Source organism: Scyliorhinus torazame, chromosome 6 (assembly GCF_047496885.1).
Source record: "Scyliorhinus torazame isolate Kashiwa2021f chromosome 6, sScyTor2.1, whole genome shotgun sequence".
Lineage (NCBI taxonomy): Eukaryota > Metazoa > Chordata > Chondrichthyes > Carcharhiniformes > Scyliorhinidae > Scyliorhinus > Scyliorhinus torazame.
In genome coordinates, this window is record NC_092712.1 from 28,505,778 (window position 1) to 28,531,064 (window position 25,287).

A 25,287-nucleotide genomic window follows, 5' to 3' on the forward strand; every position below is an offset into this window, starting at 1 on the left:
CACTGCGTATGCTTCACCTGCTGCCGGTGTCTATGTATTTGCATTGTATATTTATGTATGTCCCATGTACAGAATGATCTGTCTGGACTGTACGCCGAACAATACTTTTCACCGTACCTTGGTACACATGACAAATCAAATCCAATCAATTTTTTGGTTATACTTTGTTGAATTTTAAAACGTTTCTGATCTACAGGTTTACTACTTTTCTTTGGCAACTTTATTTGCCTCTTCTTTTGATCTGATAGAATTTGTGACTTGTTAGCCATGGTTGGGTGACTTTTCCTGCTGGCTTTTTGTACATTAAAGAAATGTAAATTTGTTGGAAACCATATGAATTTTTAAAATGCTTGTCTACTGCCGTGTCTTTTAATATAGTTCAACAATCCACCTCCGCCCAACTTGCCCCTCATACCTTTATTGTTTTCATTGTTTAGATTAAAGACCCAAGATTCATATTAAACTACATAAATCGTATTATGGCCACTTTTCCCTAAAGGCTCCTTTGCAACAAGGTTATTAATTACCATTCCATTAAACTATAAAAATAACTAAACTTCCAAAATCAGTCTTCCCTCCTAGTAAAGGCATCCCGAGGGAACAGTGATCATAACATGACTGAGTTTCATCTTCAGTTTGAGGTGAAGAAAGTGGGTTTACGACCAATGTTTTAAACTTAAATTATGAGGGTATGAAGACCGAGCTGGATAAAATGAACTGGGAAATTGGATTAAGGTCAGTAGAGATGCAGTGGCAGACATTTAAGGGGATAGGTCATAACACTCAGCAAAGATACATTCAAGGGAGAAAGAAAGACTCTGGGAGAAGGATGCACCGCCATGGTTAACTAAGGACGTTTAAAAAAATTTTTTTTAAGAGTACCCAATTATTTTGTTTTCCAATTAACGGGCAATTTAGCATTGCCAATCCATCTACCCTGCACATCTTTGGGTTGTGGGGGTGAAACCCATGCAGACACGGGGCGAATGTGCAAACTCCACCTGGCCAGTGACCCAGGGCTGGGATTCGAACCGGGATCCCCAGCGCCATAGGCAGCGGCGCTAACCATTAGTGGCAGATCAGAAGATTGATTGAACAGAATATTAAAAACAGCAAAGAATAACTACAAAGAAAAGGAAGAACTTGAGTCTGAAAGAAAGCTACTAAAAATATAAAAACAATCTCCTACAGGTGTTTAGATAAGAAAATGTTAACTAAGTGAGTGGTCCAATTGTAAATCAAGAGGTGGGAGGGATCTTCAAAGAAGTGGTTGCTGAGATGGTAGCTGCATTGGTTTTAAGTTCCTAGATTCTGCAAAGGTTCGATCAGATTGGAAAATAGCGAATACAATTTCTCAAGTCAAAAAAGGAAAGAGACGGAAAGCAGTTAGCCGAACAGCTGTTGTTGGGAAAATGCTGGAATATATTATTAAAGAGGCTACCGCAGAGCAATTGTGTGGTGATGCCGGTGTTGGACTGGGGTGGGCACAGTAAGAAGTCTTACAACACCAGGTTAAAGTCCAACAGGTTTGTTTGGAATCACTAGCTTTCGGAGCGCAGCTCCTTCATGTGCGGGTGAGGACAGTTGTCTGCTTTATTTTTAATTTTAATTTTGTGCACAATTCATTTTCTTTCCAATTAAGTGGCAATTTAGCGTGCCCAATCCACCTACCCTGCACATATTTGGGTTAGAACATACAGTGCAGAAGGAGGCCATTCGGCCCATCAAGTCTGCACCGGCCCACTTAAGCCCTCCCTTCCACCCTATCCTCGTAACCCAATAACCCCTCCTAACCTTTTTGAACACCAAGGGCAATTTAGCATGGCCAATCCAACTAACCTGCACATCTTTGGACTGTGGGAGGAAACCGGAGTACCCGGAGGAAACCCACGCAGACACTGGGAGAACGTGCAAACTCCACACAGACAGTGACCCAGTGGGGAATCGAACCTGGGACCCTAGTGCTGTGAAGCCACAGTGCTAGCCACTGTGCTATGTGCTGCCCTTTTTTTTTGTGGAGAGGTAAAACATGAGAGGGTTGTGGGGGTGAAACCCATGCAGAAATGGGGAGAATGTGCAAGCTCCACACGGACAGTGACCCGGGGCCGGGATTGAACCCTGATCCTCAGCTCCGTGAGGCAGCAGTGCTAAACACTACCCCACCGTGCTGCCCCAGTTGTCTGTTTTAGGCTGACTTTTCCCAGAGAGCCATTCCAAACATCACTATAAACTTTCACTTCAATTTTATCTCTAGGTGGTTTAAGAAAATAAAGATTTGAATTTTTATAGTGCCTTTCATGAGCTCCGATTGTTCCAAAGCTCTTTACAGCCAACAAAGTGCTGTTGAATGGAAAAAAACACAGCCAATTTACACGCAACAAGTTCGAGGAAATGGCCAGAGGAAATGAATATTGTCCAGGAGTTAGTAAATATGTTTAATTGACTTTAACTTTAAAACAAAAATAATTTAATACATTTCACTGGTGTTGCAGGCTGATTGCACCTGCTTTGATTACTAAAAAGAAAATTAGCTTGCAAGTTGAGGGTTCTGTCTAGTTGTGTTAAGACACCAATTTGCAGAATGATAATATAGAGGTGGTGCAGCTGAATTATGTGGGTGTTAATTAGATATACAGATATGCATTATGTATACGTGACGACCTGTTCCCTGTTTTTGCGAAACAAATCCTTCCTGTTCCCACTGATTCGTGACGTCACTGTGAAGAAGCCCTATAATGTGGCATGAAGTTATATGCAGGATGGTTGAGTTTTTCTGACCAGGATGGTTTGTAATAACTGAATATGTTGCTCCACATTACAAAACCAGGGCAATCTTTGCATTCTAAAGGTACAAGCTTCAGAAGAGCCCTAGCTAATAAACGTGTGAAACTGTATGCATTTCTCTGTCTGTCTCTTTTTCCTTTTCGTGTATTTCACTTTTTACTAAATAATGTCTGCCCTCGAGGTGGCACACTGGGTAGCACAGCTGCCTCCGGGATCCGGGTCAATTCCAGCCTTGTGTGTGTGGAGTTTGCGTATTCTGTGTGTGCGTGGGTTTCCTCCGGGTGCTCTGGTTTCCTCCCACAGTCCAAAGATATGCAGATTAGGTGGATTGGCCATGCTAAATTGCCCCTTAGTGCCCAAGGATGTGCAGGTTAAATTACAGGGATTGGGCGGGCTAGTGGACCTGGGTGAAGTGCTCTTTTAGAGGTTGGTGCAGACTTGATGGGCCGAATGGACTCCTGCACTAGTGATCCCATCATTCAAAGCCAATTCCCAAAACTTCTGCTGTGAACTCCGGTTTCAGTGGATTGCCAGTATACCTGTGAAGAACTATGGAAATCCGATGATGGCAGTAAAAATGCTGAGAGCAACCTCACACCTACTGAGCCCTGGAAATTCCCTCAAAGCTTCAGTGTAGAATTCCATTTGGAGTTAGAGAGAGTTTCCCTTGACCTCTGGTACTGGGCTTTGGACTGGGCAACATGGTGAGCTGATGATTATTAGTGCTCCTGTTGCCCGTGTCCTTGGTCCGTCTGCAAATGAGTCATTTATTTTGTCATTCCAGAAGCTGGTTTTACGTTGCTGAGGCTTAACGGACATGTCCCGAACTGTTTGGTATTTCTCCTAATCCAGCCAGAGGCTGACCATTTCCCTGTTTGGATTAGGATGTACCTCCAGTGTTTCATCACCTGTTTTGCATAGTAAAGAAATGAGCTGATAACTTCTGCCTGCCATTAGTATTCTGTTAAAAAAGAATATAAAGGCACTGGAATTGGTGCAAGAAATATTTGCAAAGGTGACACGGGAACTGAATGATTATAACAATTCAGGAAAAACCAAACAGGCTTCGGGTCTTTTGCTGGAGAACAAAAGGCCTAAGGGCAAGTTTATCGAAGCCTTTAAGATTATGAAATGGTTTAGCAGAGCAGATGCAGAGAAGGTAATTCCACCAGTAGGGAAGTCCAAAAATAGAGGACATAGCTGTAAGATGGTCACTAATAAATCCAATAAAGGTGTGAACATGGCTCAGTTGGTACTGCTCTTGCTTCAGAGTCAGAATGTTGTAGGTCAAGTCCCACTCCAGAATTTGAACACAAATCAATGCTGACGCTCCAGTACACAACGAGTGCTGCTTTGTCAGAGGTGTCTTTTTGATGGGTTGTTAAACTGCAGCCCTGTCTCCTCACTCAACCGGATATAAAAGATCCCATGGCACTATTTCAAAGAAATGCAGAGGAGTTATCCCTGGTGAAGGGCTGATATTAATCCCTCAATCAACTTCACAAACAAACAATTATCCTGTCATCGCATTGCTGTTTGTGGGAGGTTGCTGTCCGCAAATTGGCTCCTGCGTTTTCTGCATTATGACTACACTTCAAGATGCATGGCACAGTGGCTAGCACTGCTAGCCACAGCTCCAGGGACCCAGGTTCGATTCCGACCGTGGATGACTGTCTGTGTGGAGTGTGTGGCGTTTGCACGTTCTCCCCGTGTTTGCATGGGTTTCCTCTGGGTGCTCCCATTTCTTCCCATGGTCCATAGATGTGCAAGTTAGGTGGATTGGTCTTGATCAAGTGAGTAGAGAAAATAGAACAAATGGGAGTTCCTTCTAGGGTTGGGGGCAGTGGGGGGGAGCAAAGATTTTTTTTAAAATGACTACACTTATCAAAAAATTACTTCATTGGCTGTGAACGGCGCTAAATAAATGCAAGTGTTTTTAAGAATTGAGAAGAAAACTATTTACCCAGAGAGTGGTGAGAAGTTGAGGTGAATAGCCCCGAACACGAGATAAACATATGAGGGAGAAAGGAATAAGGCTCTATTTATAGAGCTCTCTGGAATTCCCTCTGAACTTTACCTCTCCTTTTTTTAAATTTTACCAAATAAGAGGCAATTTAGCATGGCCAATCCACCTACCCTGCACATCATTGGGCTGTGGAGGTGAGACCCACGCAGACACGGGGAGAATGTGCAATCCCTCTCCTCTTTCAAGAAAGCCCTTAAAACCTACCTTTTGACCAGGCTTTTGATCACCTGCCCTAATGTCTCTCTATGTGGCTCTGTCAAATTTAATTTTATAATACTCCTGTGAAGCGGAAAATGTTTGGCTATGTGAAAAGCGTTTTATGAATACAAGTTGTTGTTGTAAGGTGAGCTGTAGGGCAGAAGAGGCGTGTGGGGATAGAGAGTGGGAATAAAGGGGTCTTTTTCAGGATGGCAGCCGGTGACTAGTGGTGTGTCTCGGGTCTGTGCTGGGACCACAACGTTTCACAATATACATTAATAATCTGGAAGAAGGAACTGAAGCACTGCTGCTAAGTTTGCAGATGATACAAAGATCTGTAGAGGGACAGGTAGTATTGAGGAAGCAAGGTGGCGCTGGAGCGAGGCGACTCTCTGCGACATAATCAAAGATCCCGCCCACCCGGCTTACTCACTCTTCCAACTTCTTCCATCGGGCAGGAGATACAGAAGTCTGAGAACACGCACGAACAGATTCAAAAACAGCTTCTTCCCCACTGTCACCAGACTCCTAAATGACCCTCTTATGGACTGACCTCATTAACACTACACCCTGTATGCTTCATCCGATGTCAGTGCTTATGTAGTTACATTGTATATGTTGTGTTGCCCTATTTATTTTCTTTTATTCCCTTTTCTTCTCATGTACTTAATGATCTGTTGAGCTGCTCGCAGAAAAATACTTTTCACTGTACCTCGGTACACGTGACAATAAACAAATCCAATCCAAGGGGGCTGCAGAAGGACGTGAACAGGCTCGGAGAGGGGGCAATGAAGTGGCAAATGAAATACAATGTGGAAAAGGATGAGGATATGCACTTTGGAAGGAGGAATTTAGGCATAGACTATTTTCTAAATGGGGAAATGCTTGGGAAATCCGAAGTACAAAGGGACTTGGGAGTCCTTGTTCATGATTCTCTTAAGGTTAACGTGCAGGCTCAGTCAGAAGTTAGGAAGGCAAATGCAATGTTAGCATTCATGTCGAGAGGGCTAGAATACAAGACCGGGGATGTACTTCTGAGGCTGTATAAGGCTCTGGTCAGAGCCCATTTGGAGTATTGTGAGCAGTTTAGGGCCCTGACTCTAAGGAAGGATATGCTAGCTTTGGAAAGGTCCAGAGGAGGTTCACAAGAATGATCCCTGGAATGAATAGCTTCTCGTATGAGGAGCGGTTGAAGACTCTGGGTCTGTACTCGTTGGGAGTTTAGAAGGATGAGGGGGGATCTTATTGAAGTTTGTACGATACTGCGAGGCCTGGATAGGGTGGACGTGGAGAGGATGTTTCCCCTCTTAGGAAAACCTAAAACCAAAGGACACCATCTCAGACTAAAGGGATGATCCTTCAAAACCGAGATGAGGAGGAATTTCTTCAGCCAGAGGGTGGTGAGTCTGTGGAACTCTTTGCCATAGAAGGCTGTGGAGGCCAAATCACTGAGTGTCTTTGAGACAGAGATAGATAGGTTCTTGATTAATAAGGGGAACAGGGGTTATTGGAGAAGGCAGGAGAATGGGGATGAGAAACATATTAGCAATGAATGAATGGCAGAGCAGACTTGATGGGCTGAATGGCCTAATTCTGCTCCTATGTCTTCTGGTCTAAAATTGCAGTTTGAAGTTAGCTTTGGGGTTCACAGTAGTCACTTACAATGTTAAAATAGAGAAAATATGAATTATTGAGTAGCTGGCATTATTCATTTCATTCTTAATGCTGCATAAATGAAGAGGTTGAATATCAATGGCATTGTTTGTGTCATATAATGGGCCTGTATAAGGGAAATAAACACCATAATGTGCAGACTAAGGGTTGCTCTTTGGAGAAAGCAGAGTTGTGGGTCGCTACTTTGACAGTCCGATCAATGCCAGTTGAATTGTTAATGTTAGTGAAGAGCTTGCTAGAAGTGATGTTGGCCTGAATTTGATGAGTTGTCGTCACATTATCAACTTCCACCACTAATAATAGTTTCTGTTTCCGTTGCCCTGGTTACTTTGTGAAGTACCAACAATTGTTTCTGATTCTGATCACAGCCATTGTGTATGTGTGTGTGGTTATTATTTAGGAACAATAGCTTGGCACCTATTGGAGGTACTGACTTTGTTCGTGAGGTGAAAAAGCACTGATTATTTCTGGTACTTACCAAGTTACTCAACAGGGACTTTTACTTACATCAGTTTAGAAAATACTCCAGATTAAATCTTTGATCAAGATGACTATTTCTTTGCACTATGAATGAGAGTTTTTTTTTTAAAAGGAAGGAATTTACAGTCATCCTTTAAACCCCACTGAGGTATCGTGTCCAAATCAGGGCACCACACTTTTGGAAGATTTAAAAGCCTTCTGAGAGGTTAAGAGGAGACATACCAAAATGCTACCAAGGATGAGGGCTTCAGTTATGTAGAGAGACTTCGAGAAACTGGGATTGCTCTCCTTGGAGCAGGCAAGATTAAAGGAGATTTACTAAAGATGTTTAAAATTGTGAACATGTTTGATGGAGAAGGTAGAAACCTTTTCTTCTGGTGTGAGGGTCGGTAATGAGAGGACAGATTTAAGGTAATTGGCGGCAGGATCAAAGGGCAAAGAAAGTATATTCAACGGCAATGAATTGGGGGGTATATACTTGGAAAAGAAAACTTGATGGACCAATGAGAAGGAAGTAATTAGGAAATTCTTTCATAAAGCCAGCAAAGACACAATGGGCTGAATGGCTCCCTGATGTTCGGTATGATTCTGTGGATTTCACAGATTTGATTTTTTTAAAATTCTGCAACTGCAACCTCTGGATATTTATCACTTTTGATATGATTAACTGTAGCTTTGTGTAACAGCCCATCAATTTTGAGTATTACATTTTGAGGAGGAAGGCAAGAGCATTGTGGGGCGGGATTCTCCCAACGGGAGTCTAAGTGCCGACGCCGGAGTAAAAATCGGAGTGTTTTACTCCGGCGTCGGCGCCCATTCCCAGACCCCCTATTCTCCCCCCTCCGTGGGGCTAGCAGGGGCATCGTGCGATTCACGGGGGCGGGGCGTCGGCGTGTTGTCAGAGACCCGGCGCCGCGTAAACGACGCGGCGCCATTTGTCCCGCGCATGCGCAGTTGGGCCGGCGCCAACTAGAGCATGCGTGGAGGCCGTCCTCCCCCAAGCCGCCCCGCACAAAAATGGCACATGGATCCAGGCTCACCGGCGGAAGAAAGGAGGCCGGCTGACAGAGAGGCCAGCCCGCCGATCGGTTGGTGCCGATCGCGTACCAGGCCACTCCGGAGGGCCTCCCCGGGGTTGGGACCCCCCCCCCCCCCCCCCGGCTGCTCCCGGCCCTTGAAGCCCCAGGTCCCGCCGGCCCGACAGCAGGTTAGAACGGCGGCGGGGGGACTGTCATTTTTTTCATTCGGGCCGGAGAATCGTCCGTTTGCGGCGATTCTCCAAGCGGCCCGGCGCGATTCGGGGTGGGTGGGAGAGTCGCATGCAGTGGTCGGTGCGGCGTGGCATGATTCGCACGGCGCCCCGTCGATTCCCCCACCCGGGGGGGTGGGGGAATCTCGCCCGTGGTTTTTGTATTTCCCCATGGAGCATAAACTAAAAGTGCAACTTGTTAAAACACCAAGTTAGATACTGCCTACGATTATTATTAACACAGGAAAAATGAAGGACAGGCAGAGATCTCTGGATCCATCAGCCCATCCCACACACGTGATCACAAGACGTACACTCTGCATCCCACTTGAACACCATGTAATCTCCTGGGAGAGGCCAGAAACCAAGTCAGGAAATAGAATTGCAAAAATCTTTCCCCGTGCTGTCTTGAGATCTCCCCATCTGTATTACTTAGTACCAAGTCTCTGTTTCATCTAAAATAAGAAGCTCACATGGTGATCTAACTTGTAATCAGCAAAATCCGGCATGTTTTTGTCTGTGAAATGTTATTCAAATAAACTTAAACACTGAGCAGGAGCATATGGTTCCCAGCACAAAGTGGCCAGTAGACTATGTTCAGGTTTTTTTTAGCACTTAATATGGAATCCTGTCGTAGGTTAAAAAACACGTTTTGTTGTCAGTAGCAAGAGTCTCAGCACTGCTATTATAGCTTTGTTAGAGGTTTTTGGAACTTATGGAATCCCAGGGGCAGCACGGTGGCAGAGTGGTTAGCATTGCTGCCTCATGGCGTCAAGGACCCGGATTCGATTCCGGCCTCGGGTGACTGTGGGGAATTTGCACTTCCTCCCCGTGTCTGCGTGGGTTTCCTCCGGGTGCTCCGGTTGCCTCCCATAGTCCAAAGATGCGCAGGTTAGGTGGATTGGCCACACTAAATTGCCCCAGTGTCCATAAAGGTTAGGTGGGGCTATTGGGTTACGGGGATAGGGTGGAGGCATGGGCTTAAGTAGGGTGCTCTTTCTAAGGGCCGGCAGACTCGATGGGCCAAATGGCCTCCTTCTGCACTGTAAATTCTATTCTATGCACATCTTTGGACTGAGAGAGGAAACTGGAGCGCCCGGAGGAAATCCACGCAACATGACCAGAATGTGCGAACCCCCCACAGACAGTCACCTAAGGCCAAAATCAAACCCAGGTCCCTGGTGCTGTGAGGCAGCAGTGCTAACCACTGTGCCACCCCAATTTGTTCACAACTGTTGCAAGAAGGGAGAACCATTTTGGAGATGGCAAATAGTGGCAACTGGAACATTTTATTTTTTTTCAATAAATTTAAGAGCACCCAATTCCTTTTTTCCTATTGAGGGGCAATTTAGCGTGGCCAAACCCACCTACCCTGCACATCTTTTGGGTTGTGGGGGCGAAACCCACGCAAACAGGGGGAGAATGTGCAAACTCCACACTGACAGTGACCCAGAGCCGGGATCGAACCTGGGACCTCGGCGCCGTGAGTTTTTCCAGAACTTTTTGTTTTTACTTCTGTTGTTAAGTGTGATAATACGACTGAGTGAAAATTTGATTAAGGGATATATCTGGGCCTAATCTCCTAATTTTTATTTTGCAAGCTAATGACTGAATAATATGTGTGCTGCTTTTTAAATTCTTCCATTTGATTTGAAACTGTTGAAAATGTTGAACAGCTATTCCTGCAGATGTGCCCACTGTTGTATTAACTCCTGTTGCATTATTGGAGTTTGAATTTTAATCTTGACCAGTGAAATTTGAAATACGTGGTGCTTGAGAAATGCAGAGGAAAATATTTGGCAGCTGGACAGAGTTCATTCAAAATCTGTGTTGCTGGGTAGTGGGGATTTATATACCGAATGGCCTACTCTGGAGTGATCAGAAACATTTTTATGCTATTGGCTTGGCAAACTAGTTTGTGGAATATCCCCTGCAGATAATGCACTCCTACATACAAATTAGGAGCACATGTAGGCCACTTGGTCCCTCTGCTCTGCCATTAAATAAGATCATGGTTGATGATGCTTGTAACTTTAACGCCACATTCCTGCCTCACCCGGTAACCTTTCACCCCCTTGTTAATCGAGAATCTATCCAGCTCTGCCTTAAAAATATTCAAAGACTCTGCTTCCATTGCCCTTTGAGGAAGAGAGTTCCAGAGACTCAGGGCCCTCTGAGACACCCATTTCTAGATTCTCCCACAAGAGGAAACATCCTCACACCACCCTGTCAATACCCCTCTGGATCTTAAAGATTACGATCCAGTTGCCTCTTAAAACCTAACCCCTCCATTTCCTCATAAGACAACCTGTTCATTCTTGGTATAGTAAAGCTTCTCTGAATTGCTTCTAACTCATTTACAATTTTCTTAAATAAGGAGGCCAATTCTGTAAATGATACTCCACATCTAATCTCGCTCCTGGAAAACAGCTGCTCATTTTGACTACCATCCTGATTCAAAAGAAACCAATGTCTTTGTTTAGACAAATTTATATTTGTGTAAATATACTATTATACAGTAGATGGGAAGAGGTCTTGTGAAAGTGCGTAATGCGCAGGATAAGTGCCTTTGAGTGCTGCTGGCGAAATGTACTGTGACTGACACTTTGATATTGTGCAAATTCCTGAGTAGATAAAGTCAGTTCACAGCTGGAGATTATTGACCATTTCATACATTTCCATCAGTGACCCTTGTATTTATATAAAATCTTATTCCCAGAATTTGAATTTTATGACTTGAGTGAAAAAAGCTGTGGTTCTTCGAAAAGCTGTACAATTTCCCATTGTTTCCTGCCAGCCTTTCCTCGTCTTTCTAATTTCAATTTTTGCTTCTCTCTCTATCTCCTGGACTCCCATTTGATTTTCTTTTGCCTGAATGTTGCAGTCACGACCCCCAGAACTTCCCAAAGACCTTTTACAGCCAATAAGTTACTTTTGAAGTGTTACAGTTGTAACTGAGAAAGATGATTTTGGCGTGGTATTTTGTAGCCTCGACAAGAATGGTTAAAATTACTTGGTTGTGTGCTACCTGTGGGTCTTTCATCCTTCTTTTCAATGATATCCCCCCCCCTCCAAAAGACTGTCAAATGTATTGCATTGAAATAATACATCTCCACACTCCTCCGTTTCCTAGTTAAATATTTGCATCATTCTGCGCCTTCTGCACAGTATGGGCTAGTTTCTGAACTACATGCTGAGCTAGCGTATGTTGTCCTGCACCGGCATCAAATAAAGCTTTGAGCTGTGCCATTCTGCAGTTTGTTCCCCCCCCGCCCCCCCCCCCCCCCCCCCTCAGCTAACACGTTGTTGCCCGACTCCCTGAAGTTGAAGGCGAGTCAAAAGGGTAAACTTGTGTGCATAGTTTCCCTCTGAACATCAGTATAGCCGATGAGCTTTGTGTTGCTGAATGTGCAGTGTTTCTGTATGTCATTAGAAAGCTATTGAAATGTTCAGGTAGAGAGCCTTTATCCCTCAAAACCTTCACTGCATGTTTGAGCGATTTGTACAAAATGTTCAGCTAAGCCGTTTATTAATAAAGGGATCAGGGGTTATGGGGAGAAGACAGGAAAATGGGGATGAGAAACATATCAGCCTTGATTGAATGGCGGCGCAGACTCGATGGGCCGAGTGGCCTAATTCTGCTCCTATGTCTTATGGATGGTAGGGGCAGATTTGATATAGCGGATGCTACACCCCTTCAGGTAGTCCTTGAATTCGGCTGATGTAAACTGAGTGGCGTTATCCTTCACAAATTTTTTGGGTTGCCCGAATCTTGTAAATATCTTATCAAGCCTTTCTATGGTCTGTTCCGTAGTTGTCGATTGACCATGGCAACATCCGGCACTTCGAATCCGCATCAACCATGACCAAAAACATGCGCTGGTCCCGCATAACTGACATGGGTTCTTTGCCATGGCCTGATAGGTCATTCCCAAATGCAACAGTTGTAGTGGAGGCATTTTTCTCAATACGGCGCAGGATTGGCTTAACACCACCGTCTCTATTTGGGCATCCAACCAGGGCCACCAGAAATAGCTTCTCGACAATTTCATTCTAACTACATCGGGCTGGCCTTCGGGCAGCTGTTCCAGGATTCTACTTCGTCAACATGGTGGCATGATTACTCTAATACCCCAAAACAATATTCCATTTTGTACTGTCAACTGACAGAGTGGTAAGATTGTGTTAAATCTTTTTGAACTGGATCTGTTTGGGTAAATTTTCACACCTGAGAATTTACTGGAACATTTTCCACATGAGACAGATAAGAATTTATTTTTTTAAATTTAAGAGTACCCAATTCATTTTTCCAATTAAGGGGCAATTTAGTGTGGCCAATCCACCTACCCTGCACATCTTTGGGTTGTGGGGGTGAAACCCATGCAAACATGGGGAGAATGTGCAAACTGCACAAGGACAGTGACCGAGAACTGGGATCAAACATGGGACCTTGGCGCCGTGAGGCTGCAGTGCTCCCACTGCGCCACCGTGCTGCCCTGAGACAGATAGAATATGTCGTTGAAATGTTCATCAGATTCGCGCTTATCTTTTTGGTCTTGTTGATCTTGCAGCGGTAATCTAGACAAAGCGTCCGTGTTCGCTTGCTGTTCAGACCTATGATAACCGATGACGTAATCATGTGCCGACAAGATTTACACATTGTAATCGACAAGCAGCGAAAGAAGGGATCCCCTTGTGCAGCTCAAAAATTGTTGTTACGGGTAAGGGATGATGGGACGGTCAGTAGAGTAAATTGACAGCCAAATAAATATTGGCGGAACCTTCAAATGCCAAAAATGATGCTGAGAGCTTCTTTCTCAAGTTGAGCATTGTTGGAGGCTGTGCTCGTTCATGTCTATTGTTCGTTTTCGCCTGAAGGCATTATATGCGAGGCAACTGCTCCAACCCCATAGTGTGATGAGTCGCAAGCAAGCTGCAGTGTCAGTTTTGGGTTATAATGGACAAATAACTCCCTGTAATTTGTTTTGACATTTTGGTAAGCATCCTCACAATCTTTTGTCCAGAGTCAAGCATGTTTGTTACTTCGCAACGTGGTGTAAAGGCTTCAGCTTGTTGCTAAGTGTGGCACAAATTTTCCATTGTAATTTAATAATCCTAGAAACGACCTTAACTGATTCACATTCTGCGGTCATGAAGCATCCAGGATCTCCGACCTCTTCTTTGGTTCTTTGCGAAGACCGTCTTGGCTGATGATGTGCCCAAGATAGTGAATAGAATCCTTCTCTTTCTTTATCCTGAGATTATGTAGTTGCAACCTTGCAAGAGTAGCTTCTAGGTTCTTTACGTACTCTACATCGTTTGAACTTGTAATCAAAATCTCCTCCAGGCAGCATTGCACACCTGATAGTGCACTCAAGATCTAACTGATCCATAGATTGTTGGAAGGGATCTGGTGCTGCCGCTATTCCGAATGGGAGCCTATGATACAGAAACAGTGTGTGTTACTACGGTCAGTAACGGTTGAGACTCGATAGCTACGTTCATTTGCAGACAGGCTTGGGAGATTACTCTGATACATAACAGTAGGTCTCACGATCATCCCTGAAACTGGCCATTAGCAAAACATGACACTGGAACTTGATAAGTCAGCGTCAGGCTCCTGGCAAAGCATCCATAAGGAGCGGCAGCACCAAATTCGCTCACATTGTTTTGCGCAAGCTTAGTCCAGGGCAGTGAGCCTATGACCTCCAGCTGCACCCATTCAGTTGTCTCCAAACATCCGTCCGTGAGCACTGATCAATACTGAGGATTCAACGACTTCAGCCAGCACAGATTCTCATTCCATAGGAATAAGAGTTTGTTTATTTTTAATAGGTCAGATGTTTACCTTTGAAATGTTCACTGCCATTTCACAGAAGCTTTGACTTGAATTGAAATAATTCAGTCCTTTAAAAGATGGTTCCTGTTCAAAATGGCAGAAGTGACCTCCGAATAATAGCTGGATATACTGTTTAAATGCAGACCCAGGGCCTTGAAGGCTGATGCCACTTGTAGGGTTGCTGTGCTCCAGGAATGGGTGTCACGTTCAGTCTGATTGCACTGGCCTTTTGTTGCAAATCGTAGGAACTGATCATAGATTACTTTAGTCACCTTAATCCAGCTCAACAAATAAAAAGCAAATTGAGAATTCACATCTACAAGCAGATTTTTATGGCTGTGGAAGTGGGTGGGGTGGGGTTGAGTGGAGGTTGAGCGGGGAGGTTTGAAGATGTGACGATGCATATGGTTTCATTTGACCGTTTACTCGAGCTCATTGTCAAAGCAATAACGATTAAAATTAAATGTTACTATTTATAGATGAGTGGTCGAAGCAGATTATTTATAGGTCGAAGCAAATTCAATAGTAATTTTAAAGGAAATTGGTTCGATAAGTACTTCAAGGAAATCATTTCACGTATATAGTTGTGGGTATACAGAGTGAGAGTGAGAGGCGTGGGACTATTTCAATAGTTTGTTCAAAGAGGCAGCACAGGAATTGATGGCGCTGAATGGCCTCGTGTGTGAGATTCGCTAGCTGGCTGTAGGATAGCGGCATGATGGGGGGGTGCATGAGGAGAGGCAGCAATTCTAGTAGCCCCAGAGCACACTGTTATGTAGAGCGGGAACAGCAATAATGCCTTTCTTTTGTAATATGGTGCAGAAACATTCCTGTGCCTGTAACTTTGCGGAGCAGACTCAATGGGCCGAGTGGCCTAATTCTGCTCCTATGTTTTGCGGTCTAGTAATTTGATGCTGAGTGTGCATATCTGTGGCATTCCGTGTGCTGGCAAGTCGCAAAAACATTGATGTGGAAGATGTGAAATACCTTTGCCTTCAACCAGCAGCGGGATTTGAAGTCTATGCAAGCAAAATATTAAAATAGCTTTTAAATAGCGCATGTGGTCAGTGAGGCGGTAGAGACGAGGGGAGAGGCAAATGGAAGTTTGTCTCTCACTGAATTGATTCAGTATGTGGCATGTCAGAATTGTTGAGTTCATTTGGACAACAAATGCTGCACAATGTGCTTTAGTGGATGTCTTTTTTTTTGAATTGGCCAGCTGTGAAAATGTCACTGAAATGGTGTCCAGCAGGGGCTGTTTGTTCGAGTGCCAGAGGCAGTGAGCTGACAGGTTCGGCATTGATTTGCTTCTGACTGACGCAGAGCTCTCTACAAATAACCCCGAGTCCTCCGCTTCCATTTTGTTCTGTTATCCGAGTGAAAAGCAAATTTGGAAGGACTTGGTAATGCCGGCCCTTTTCTTCTCTCTGTCTTGGGTAGCCCGACAGTGTTGGCTCGATCCTTTCATGGCAGAGAGCACTTCATTTTTCTGGTCAGCTATATTAGTGCACAAGTGTCTGGCACTTTATCTTTTCCCTCACATTTGGAAAGCTTGCCGATGTGCAGTTCAATGGATGTTGTGTGCCCTCTGGTACTTTACCTAAAATGAACATTATTTGTCAAATGAAAAGACAAAATAAAAAAACCCTTGGGAGGAGTGGGAACTCTGGTGTTTTGTTTGTCATTGTTAATTTGCATCGCCTTTTCAGAAATCATCTCACTCCACTTAATCAGGATTAAAGCTATGTCGGGTCAGAGGCTTATTTAGCAGTGGGCTAAACAGCTGGCTTGTACTGCAGAACAAGGCCAGCAGCGCGGGTTCAATTCCCATACCGGCCTCCCCGAGCAGGCGCCGGAATGTGGCGACTAGGGGCTTTTCATAGTAACTTAGGGGCTGTTTTAGCACAGGGCTAAATCGCCGGCTTTGAAAGCAGTCCAAGGCAGGCCAGCAGCACGGTTCAATTCCCGTACCAGCCTCCCCGAACAGGCGCCGGAATGTGGCGACTGGGGGCTTTTCACAGTAACTTCATTTGAAGCCTACTTGTGACAATAAGCAATTTCTTCTTCTTCAGAGGGTCATACAGCTCAGAACCGGCCCTTCAACCCACCATGTCAATGCCAGCCATCAAATACTAATCCCACTTACCAGCACTTGATCCATAGCCTACTATGCCATGGTGATTGACATGCTCATCCAGATGCTCTTTAAATGTGCGAGAGTACCTGCCTCCACCACCCTCTCGGGCAGTGCGTCCCATATTTCCACCACCGTCTGGGTGAAACAATATTTCCTCAGGTCCCCTCTAAACCTCTTACTCCTCACCTTAAACATATGCCCACTAGTCTTGGACACCTCTGCCATTGGGAAAAGATCCTTACAATTTACCCAATCTATGCCCCTCATAATTTTGTATAACTATGACAGACAGACTCATGGTGCTATCAGGAAAGATATATGCTCTGAAACTGTTTTATTCAATTTGAGGTGTTTTTTTCTGCCTGAGAGGTGCTCTTCCATTTTTACCTCTACCTCCATCTGTGGTAATGTTTTCACCCATGTTTGTTAGTCTGTTCATCTGTAAACAATATATCTTAAAAGCTAATGGACGGATTTCAATGAAACGTGGCCTATTTGTAAAATGATTTTTTAAAAAAACTATTCCTAATTCATGGGATGTGGGCATAACTGGATGGGTCATCCACTTTGCTGGAGTCTGGAGTCACATGTAAGCCAAATCAGGTAAGGGTGTCAAATTTTCCTCCCTAAAGCAGGGATTTTCAAACTGCGGGTCGTGACCTGCGGGTGGGTCGTGGGCAGGTGTCGGGTGGGTCGTGGGCAGGTGTCAGGTGGGTCGCGGAGCGATCAGTCGCGGCGTTCACGATCACCGGAAAACGCCCAAACGGCCGCAACTGGCTTTCAAGTTGAGAATGCCGACTATGACTGGCCTTTAAGTACGCATGATGGCGTCTTCCTGCCAGAAGCGATGGCAGAGAGCAGGTCACGAGCCCGGCATGTATACTGGCGTCTCACACCCTGTATGTCCATGCTTTGGGCGCAGCATCAGGGAGGAGAAATTCCTCCATTTTGTAGCTGCCAGCAACAGGACTGTAAAGAACTGAAGATGGATCATTTTCTAATAAGGAAGAGAGGGCCAGAGACACACATAGGTCAGGATCTCACAACTGAATCATAGAATCATAGAATTTACAGTGCAGAAGGAGGCCATTCGACCCATCGAGTCTGCACCGGCTCTTGGAAAGAGCACCCTACCCAAGGTCAACACCTCCACCCTATCCCCATAACCCAGTAACCCTACCCAACTCTAAGGGTATCTGAATCTGCTGGAGTGAGCTGCACAGGAGAGTCCAAAGTAGTACAAGTGTGCTCTGTATACAGAACTCCAGGGCCTCTGGTCAACAACCCATTAAAAAGAAACGAAAATCAGGAACAAAGCAATATAAATCTGATTTCTTGAGGTATGGCTTTGTAAATCTGGATGCACCGTCCATGTGTATTATATGCAGTTAACTACTGGCAAATGAAAATTTAAAACCCAAAAAACTTCAAAGGCATGGCGAGTTCGAGGACGAACCTCTTGGATGCAGTCAGAATGTAAATCATCAGCTGAAGTCCGTAGCAGAAATTGAGTGACAAATCAAGTGAAATTGTGAGGACCGAGCAGGCTCATGTGAAAATGGTGGGTCGCAAAGGTCGGTCCGCCTGGGTCGCAAAGGTTGGCCAGTTGGTAAAGTGGGTATCAGGAAAAGAAGTTTGAAAAGCACCACCCTAAAGGACATTAGTTATCTAGATGGGTAATTGCAACAATCGGCAGTGGTTTCATGGTCAACAGTAGACTTTTTATTCCATATTCTCTTATTTGGATTCAAATTTCACTATCTGGCATGCTGGGATTTGAACTCAGGTCCCCAGAACATTACCCTGAGTCTCGGGATTGCTAACCCAGTGACAATACCACTCTGCCACCACCTCCCAGTAAGAGGTGATCTCATTGAAGTTTCCAAAATTCTTACAGGGCATTTCATAGAATTTACAGTGCAGAAGGAGGCCATTCGGCCCATCGAGTCTGCACCGGCTCTTAGAAAGAGCACCCAAGGTCAACACCTCCACCGTATCCCCATAACCCAGCAACCCCACCCAACCCTAAGGGCAATTTTGGACACGGAGGGCAATTTATCACGGCCAATCCACCTAACCTGCACATCTTTGTACTGTGGGAGGAAACCGGAGCACCCGGAGGAAACCCACGCACACACTGGGAGGATGTGCAAACTCCGCACAGACAGTGACCCAAGCCGGAATCGAACCTGGGACCCTGGAGCTGTGAAGCAATTGTGCTACCCACAATGCTACCGTGCATGGCAGGGTAGGATAGAATATTTCCCTGGTTGGTAGGCCCAGAATCAGGGATAGGCCATTTAGGACTAAGATGAGGAGGAATTACTTGACTCAGCGGGTGGTGGATCTTTGGAATTCTCTATCCCAGAGACCATACGAAATAGGAACACGAGTAGGCCATTCAGCCCTTCGTGTCTTCTCTGCCGTTCAGTAAGATCAAGGCTTATCTAACTCTCACCAAGTTCATTTTCCTGTCTTTTCTCCGTAACCCTCGATCCGATTTAAAAACCTATTGATCTCAGCCTTGAAAATGTTCAAGGATTCGGCCTCCACAGCTCCCTGGGGTAAAAAATTCCAAAGATTCACTACTCTTTGAGAGAAGAAGTTCTTCCTCAAATACGACTATTTCCTCTGGTCCTACATTCTCCCAAGTGAAAACATTCCCCCAACATTTACCCTTGTCTAACCCCCTAAGAATCGTCTTTGTTTCAATCATATCACGTCTCGTTCTTCTGAACGCCAAGGGGTATAGACCCAACCTGTTTAACTGTCCCTCATATGGCACTTTCTCCATACCCGGGATCATCCTCGAGGGACAGCACGGTGGCACAGTGGTTAGCACGGTTTCCTCACAGTTCCAGGGACCGGGGTTCAATTCCAGCCTCGGGTGACTGTCTGTGTGGAGCTTGCACTTTCTCCCCGCGTCTGCGTGGGTTTCCTCCAGGTGCTCTGGTTTCCTCCCACAGTCCAAAAATGTGCCGGTTAGGTGGATTGGCCATGATAAATTGCCCTTTAGTGTAGGTTAGGTCAGTTAACGGGTTTACGAGGATATGGTGGAGGCATGGGCCTGGGTAGGGTGCTCTTTCCAAGGGCCGGTGCAGACTTGATGGGCCGAATGGCCTCTGCATTGTAAATTCTATGATCCTCCTGTACTGCCTCCACTGATAATGTATCTTTCCGTGAATAAGGGGACTAAAACTGTGCACAATATTCTAAATATGCCCTCAGTAAACCTTGTATAGATGCAGCAAATCTCTACTTTTTAAAAAAAAAAATGGTCTGCACTTCACCCACTTGCTCAACTTCATTTCCTTTTTTCTTATAAATTTAGAATACCCAATTTTGTTTTCCAATTAAGGGGCAATGTAGCGTGGCCAATCCACCTACCCTGCACATCTTTGGGTTGTGGGGGTGAAACCCACACAGACATGGGGAGAACGTGCAAACTCCACACGGACAGTTACCCAGGGCTGGGATTCAAACCCGTGTCCTCACGTGCTGTAGTCCCAGTGCTAACCACTGTGCCACATGCCACCCCTAGCAACACCTCTACTTTTATACCCCAGCCCTCTTTAAATAAAAGCCAGCATTCCATTTGTCTTCCCTATTACCTTCTGCACTTTGATGCACAAGGCTATCGCATTGGCAGTTTTCTGATCCTTTCACACAATTCCAGAATCCATGGGGTTTAGAAAATGACTACCAGTTCACCACGATCTCTGTAGCTACCTCTTTTAAGATCCTGGGGTGTAAACCATCAGGTCTAGGGGACTTAGCCTTTAACCCCATTAGTTTGCCTAAAACGAATTCTCTGATGATGGTGGCTGTATTTAATTCCTTCCCTGTATTTTCTACCATTTTTGAGATGCTTGTAGTATCCTCTAAAGTAAAGGCCAATGCAAAATATCTACTTGACTCTTCTGCCATTTCCTTATTCTCCATAATTGCTTCCACAGTTTCATTCTCTAAGGGGCCAATACTTTCTTTTCAAATCCATAGAGTTCCTACAGTGAGGAAGGAGGCCATTCGGTCCATCGAGTCTGCACCGACCCTTCAAAAGAGCAAGCTATCCATGTCCACACACCCGTCCACCACACAACACCAAACCCTGCACATCCCTGGACACTTGAGGGGTAATTTATCATAGCCAATCCACCTAATCAATACATCTTTGGACTTTTACTTTTCTCTTACTTTTAATGTACTTAAAAAAAGCTCTTATTGGCTGTTTTTATGTTTTTTGCTAGCTTGTCCTCATCATTTATTTCATTCTTCCTGATTTTTTTCGTCCATCTTTGCTGCATTCTTAATGTGTCCCACACTTCTGGCCTACCACTGACCTAAACCAGTTTCCCAGAGGGCTAGGGAAGCCAATCACTGAGCATGCTCAAGACCGTAATCAATAGATTTCTGGTTACTAACGTCACCAAGAGGGGAAAATTGGTGTGACCTGTTTGAATGGCAGATCAGGCTCGATGGACCAAGTGGCTTCCTACTTCCTATATTCCTCTGAAACCTGGTACATGGCTAGGATTTGATCCATGGAAGAATGATTATTTTTTGGCATTAGGAGTTCGGGCAAATTGACTTTTTTCTTCAAATGTTGTGAATTGGTTATTTCTGCTGAAGTGATGAAATTCGTCACAGCTGTCAGAATGTGAACAGAGTTTTCAAAGCAGTTTGTTGGATGTGTGGGAATTCAATGATGGTAATGCCATTGAATGTCATGGGGCGGTGGTTAGATCCTCTCTTGTAGGAGATGGTCATTGCCTGGCACTTGTGTGGTGCGAATGTAACTTGCCACTTGTCAGCCCAGCCTGGATATTGTCCAGGTCTTGCTGCATTTAGAGATGGACTGCTTCATTATCTGAGGAGTCGCAAATGTGCTGAACATTGTGCAGTCATCAGCAAACATCCCCATTTCTGACCTTATGATGGAAGGGAGGCCATTGATGAAGCAGCTGAAGATGGTTGGGCCTAGGACACTAGTCGAATGAAGGGTACTGAAGTGTGCTATATGACTCTTAACAAACCTTCAGTTGGACAAAGGTGAAAGTTTTTTTAAAAGATTTTGTGCTAGTGAGTAACCCCCCCCCCTGCTCACCCCAAGCCTTCTCTCCAGCCTCTGCTCTCCTTCAGGGCCCCCCACCCGCCTCTGCTCTCCTTCAGGGCCCCCCACCCTTTGGGGGGGGCGGGGGGGGGGGAGCGGTTGCAGAGCTCAGTTAGGGAACCCTGATTTGAATCCATGTCAGTAATTTGCAGTTTTACGTGTGCATTTAGACCAGGTGGGTGGATGTTTGAAGTTTTGCCTTGCTTTGAAAGTAAATCTGTGAATCCTGTTTTTTTTCCCTCTCCTATAATTAGCATCCCATTTACAAAATTGGAAGGACACACAGCTTTGAGAAGTATAATTTCTGACAATGTGAGTTTGATACCAGAACCTTTTAATCATACAGAGAAACGGGCATTCTCCAGTTTGGTGTCAAATGAGGAGTTTCCTTCCCCCTTGCTGTTGACTGAAATTTGTTTTACTGGCCAATGCAAGGAAATACTGTGGCTTTTGAGTGTTGTGCTTTCATATTTATTTCAAAGACTGTTTCGAGAGGAAGCTAAGTTAAGCTCATTGCCAGGGATCAATAGCAATGTTCGCACTCCTACACCACTCTTATGCGCTGAACTCATCTGAGTTGAGTGCATCTCTACTGGTTCAATATGAATAGCTATGAGGAACGGTTGAATAAACTTGGTTTGTTCTCACTGGAACGACGGAGGTTGAGGGGTGACCTGATAGAGATCTACACGATTATGAGGGGCATAGACAGAGTGGATAGTCAGAGGCTTTTCCCTAGGGTAGAGGGGTCAATTACTAGGGGCATAGAACATTACAGCGCAGTACAGGCCCTTCGGCCCTCGATGTTGCGCCGACCTGTGAAACCACTCTAAAGTCCATTTACACTATTCCCTTATCGTCCATATGTCTATCCAATGACCATTTGAATGCCCTTAGTGTTGGCGAACCCACTACTGTTCAGGCAGGGCATTCCACGCCCTTACTACTCTCTGAGTAAAGAACCTACCTCTGACATCTGTCTTATATCTATCTCCCCTCAATTTAAAGCTATGTCCCCTCGTGCTGGACATCACCATCTGAGGAAAAAGGCTCTGTGTCCACCCTATCCAATCCTCTGATCATCATCTGTGCCTCAATTAAGTCACCTCTTAACCTTCTTCTCTCTAACGAAAACAGCCTCAAGTCCCTCCGCCTTTCCTCATAAGATCTTCCCTCCATACCAGGCAACATTCTGGTAAATCTCCTCTGCACCCTTTCCAACACTTCCACATCCTTCCTATAATGCGGCGACCAGAATTGCACGCAATACTCCAAATGCGGCCGCACCAGAGTTTTGTACGGCTGCAACATGACCTCATGGCTCCGAAACTCAATCCCTCTACCAATTAAAGGTAACACACCGTACGCCTTCTTAACAACCCTCTCAACCTGGGTGGCAACTTTCAGGGATCTATGTACATGGACACCGAGATCTCTCTGCTCCCCCACACTGCCAAGAATCTTACCATTAGCCCAGTACTCTGTCTTCCTGTTATTCCTTCCAAAATGAAATGAAATGAAAATCGCTTATTGTCACAAGTAGGCTTCAATGAAGTTACTGTGAAAAGCCCCTAGTCGCCACATTCCGGCGCCTGTTCGGGGAGGCTGTTACGGGAATTGAACCGTGCTGCTAGCCTGCCTTGGTCTGCTTTTAAAGCCAGCGATTTAGCCCTGTGCTAAACAGCCTCACCTCATGAATCACCTCACACTTTTCTGCATTAAACTCCATTTGCCACCTCTCAGCCCAGCGCTGCATCTTATCCATGTCCCTCTGTAACTTGTAACATCCTTCCGCACTGTCCACAACTCCACCGACTTTAGTGTCATCTGCAAATTTACTCACCCATCCTTCTTCGCCCTCCTCCAGGTCACTTATAAAAATGACAAACAGCAGTGGCCTCAAAACAGATCCTTGTGGTACACCACTAGTAACTGGACTCCAGTCTGAACATTTCCCATCAACCACCACCCTTTGTCTTCTTCCAGCTAGCCAATTTCTGATCCAAACTGCTAAATCACCCTGAATCCCATGCCTCCGTATTTTCTGCAGTAGCCTACCATGAGCAACCTTATCAAACGCTTTACTGAAATCCATATACACCACATCAACTGCTTTACCCTCATCCACCTGTTTGGCCACCTTCTCAAAGAACTCAATAAGGTTTGTGAGGCACGACCTACCCTTCACAAAACCGTGTTGACTATCTCTAATCAAATTATTCCTTTCCAGATGATTATACATCCTATCTCTTAGAAACCTTTCCAAGATTTTGCCCACAACAGAAGTAAGGCTCACTGGTCTATAGTTACCGGGGTTGTCTCTACTCCCCTTCTTGAACAAGGGGACAACATTTGCTATCCTCCAGTCTTCTGGCACTATTCCTGTAGACAAAGATGACTTAAAGATCAAAGCCAAAGGCTCAGCAATCTCCTCCCTAGCTTCCCAGAGAATCCTAGGATAAATCCCATCCAGTCCAGGGGACTTATCTATTTTCACACTTTCCAGAATTGCTAACACCTCCTCCTTATGAACCTCAAGCCCTTCTAGTCTAGTAGCTTGAATCTCAGTATTCTCCTCGACAACATTGTCTTTTTCCTTTGTGAATACTGACGAAAAATATTCATTTAGCACCTCTCCTATCTCTTCGGACTCTACGCACAACTTCCCACTACTGTCCTTGACTGGCCCTACTCTTACTCTAGTCATTCTTTTATCCCTGACATATCTATAGAAAGCTTTAGGGTTATCCTTGATCCTACCTGCCAAAGATTTCTCATGTCCCCTCCTGGCGCTTAGCTCTCTCTTTAAGTCGTTCCTAGCTGACTTGTAACTCTCGAGCGCCCTAACTGAACCTTCAAGTCTCATCTTTACATAAGCCTCCTTCTTCCTCTTGACAAATGTTTCGACTGCTTTAGTAAACCACGGTTCCCTTGCTCGACCACTTCCTCCCTGCCTGACAGGTACATACTTATCAAGGAAACGCAGTAGCTGTTCCTTGAACAAGCTCCACATTTCCATTGTGCCCATCCCCTGCAGTTTTCCTCTCCACCCGATGCATCCTAAGTCTTGCCTCATCGCATCTTAATTGCCTTTCCCCCAGATATAACTCTTGCCCTGCGGTATATATCTATCCCTTTCCATCACTAAAGTAAACGTAATCGAATTGTGGTCACTATCACCAAAGTGCTCACCTACCTCCAAATCTAACACCTGTCCTGGTTCATTACCCAGTACCAAATCCAATATGGCCTCGCCCCTCGTTGGCCTATCTACATACTGTGTCAGGAAACCCTCCTGCACACATTGGACAAAAACGGACCCATCTAAAGTACTCGAACTATAGCGTTTCCAGTCAATATTTGGGAAGTTAAAGTCCCCCTTAACAACTACCCTGTTGCTTTCGCTCCTATCCAAAATCATCTTTGCAATCCTTTCCTCTACATCTCTGGAACTTTTCAGAGGCCTATAGAAAACCCCTAACAGGGTGACCCCTCCTTTCTTGTTTCTAACCTCAACCCATACTACCTCAGTAGACGAGTCCTCATCAAACGTCCTTTCTGCCACCGTAATACTGTCCTTGACTAACAATGCCATCCCTCCCCCTCTTTTACCACCTCCCCTGAGCTTATTGAAATATCCAAACCCCGGCACCTGCAACAACCATTCCTGTCCCTGCTCTACCCATGTCTCCGAAATGGCCACAACATCGAAGTCCCAGGTACCAACCCATGCCGCAAGTTCACCCACCTTATTCCGGATGCTCCTGGCATTGAAGAAGACACACTTTAA

The 25,287-nt window shown here is 45.0% G+C and overlaps 1 protein-coding gene across 1 annotated transcript in view; it reads left to right on the forward strand.

The window, feature by feature from the left end:
* The first annotated feature begins 691 nt into the window (after positions 1-691).
* The window catches only part of LOC140425678 (CTD small phosphatase-like protein), a 180,105-nt gene continuing 155,509 nt past the window's right edge, over positions 692-25,287 (forward strand). The window contains exons 1-2 of the mRNA XM_072510174.1: positions 692-735; positions 3,742-3,943. Of these exons, the coding sequence (XP_072366275.1) occupies positions 692-735; positions 3,742-3,943 (246 nt within the window). The remainder of the gene's footprint in view (positions 736-3,741; positions 3,944-25,287) is intronic.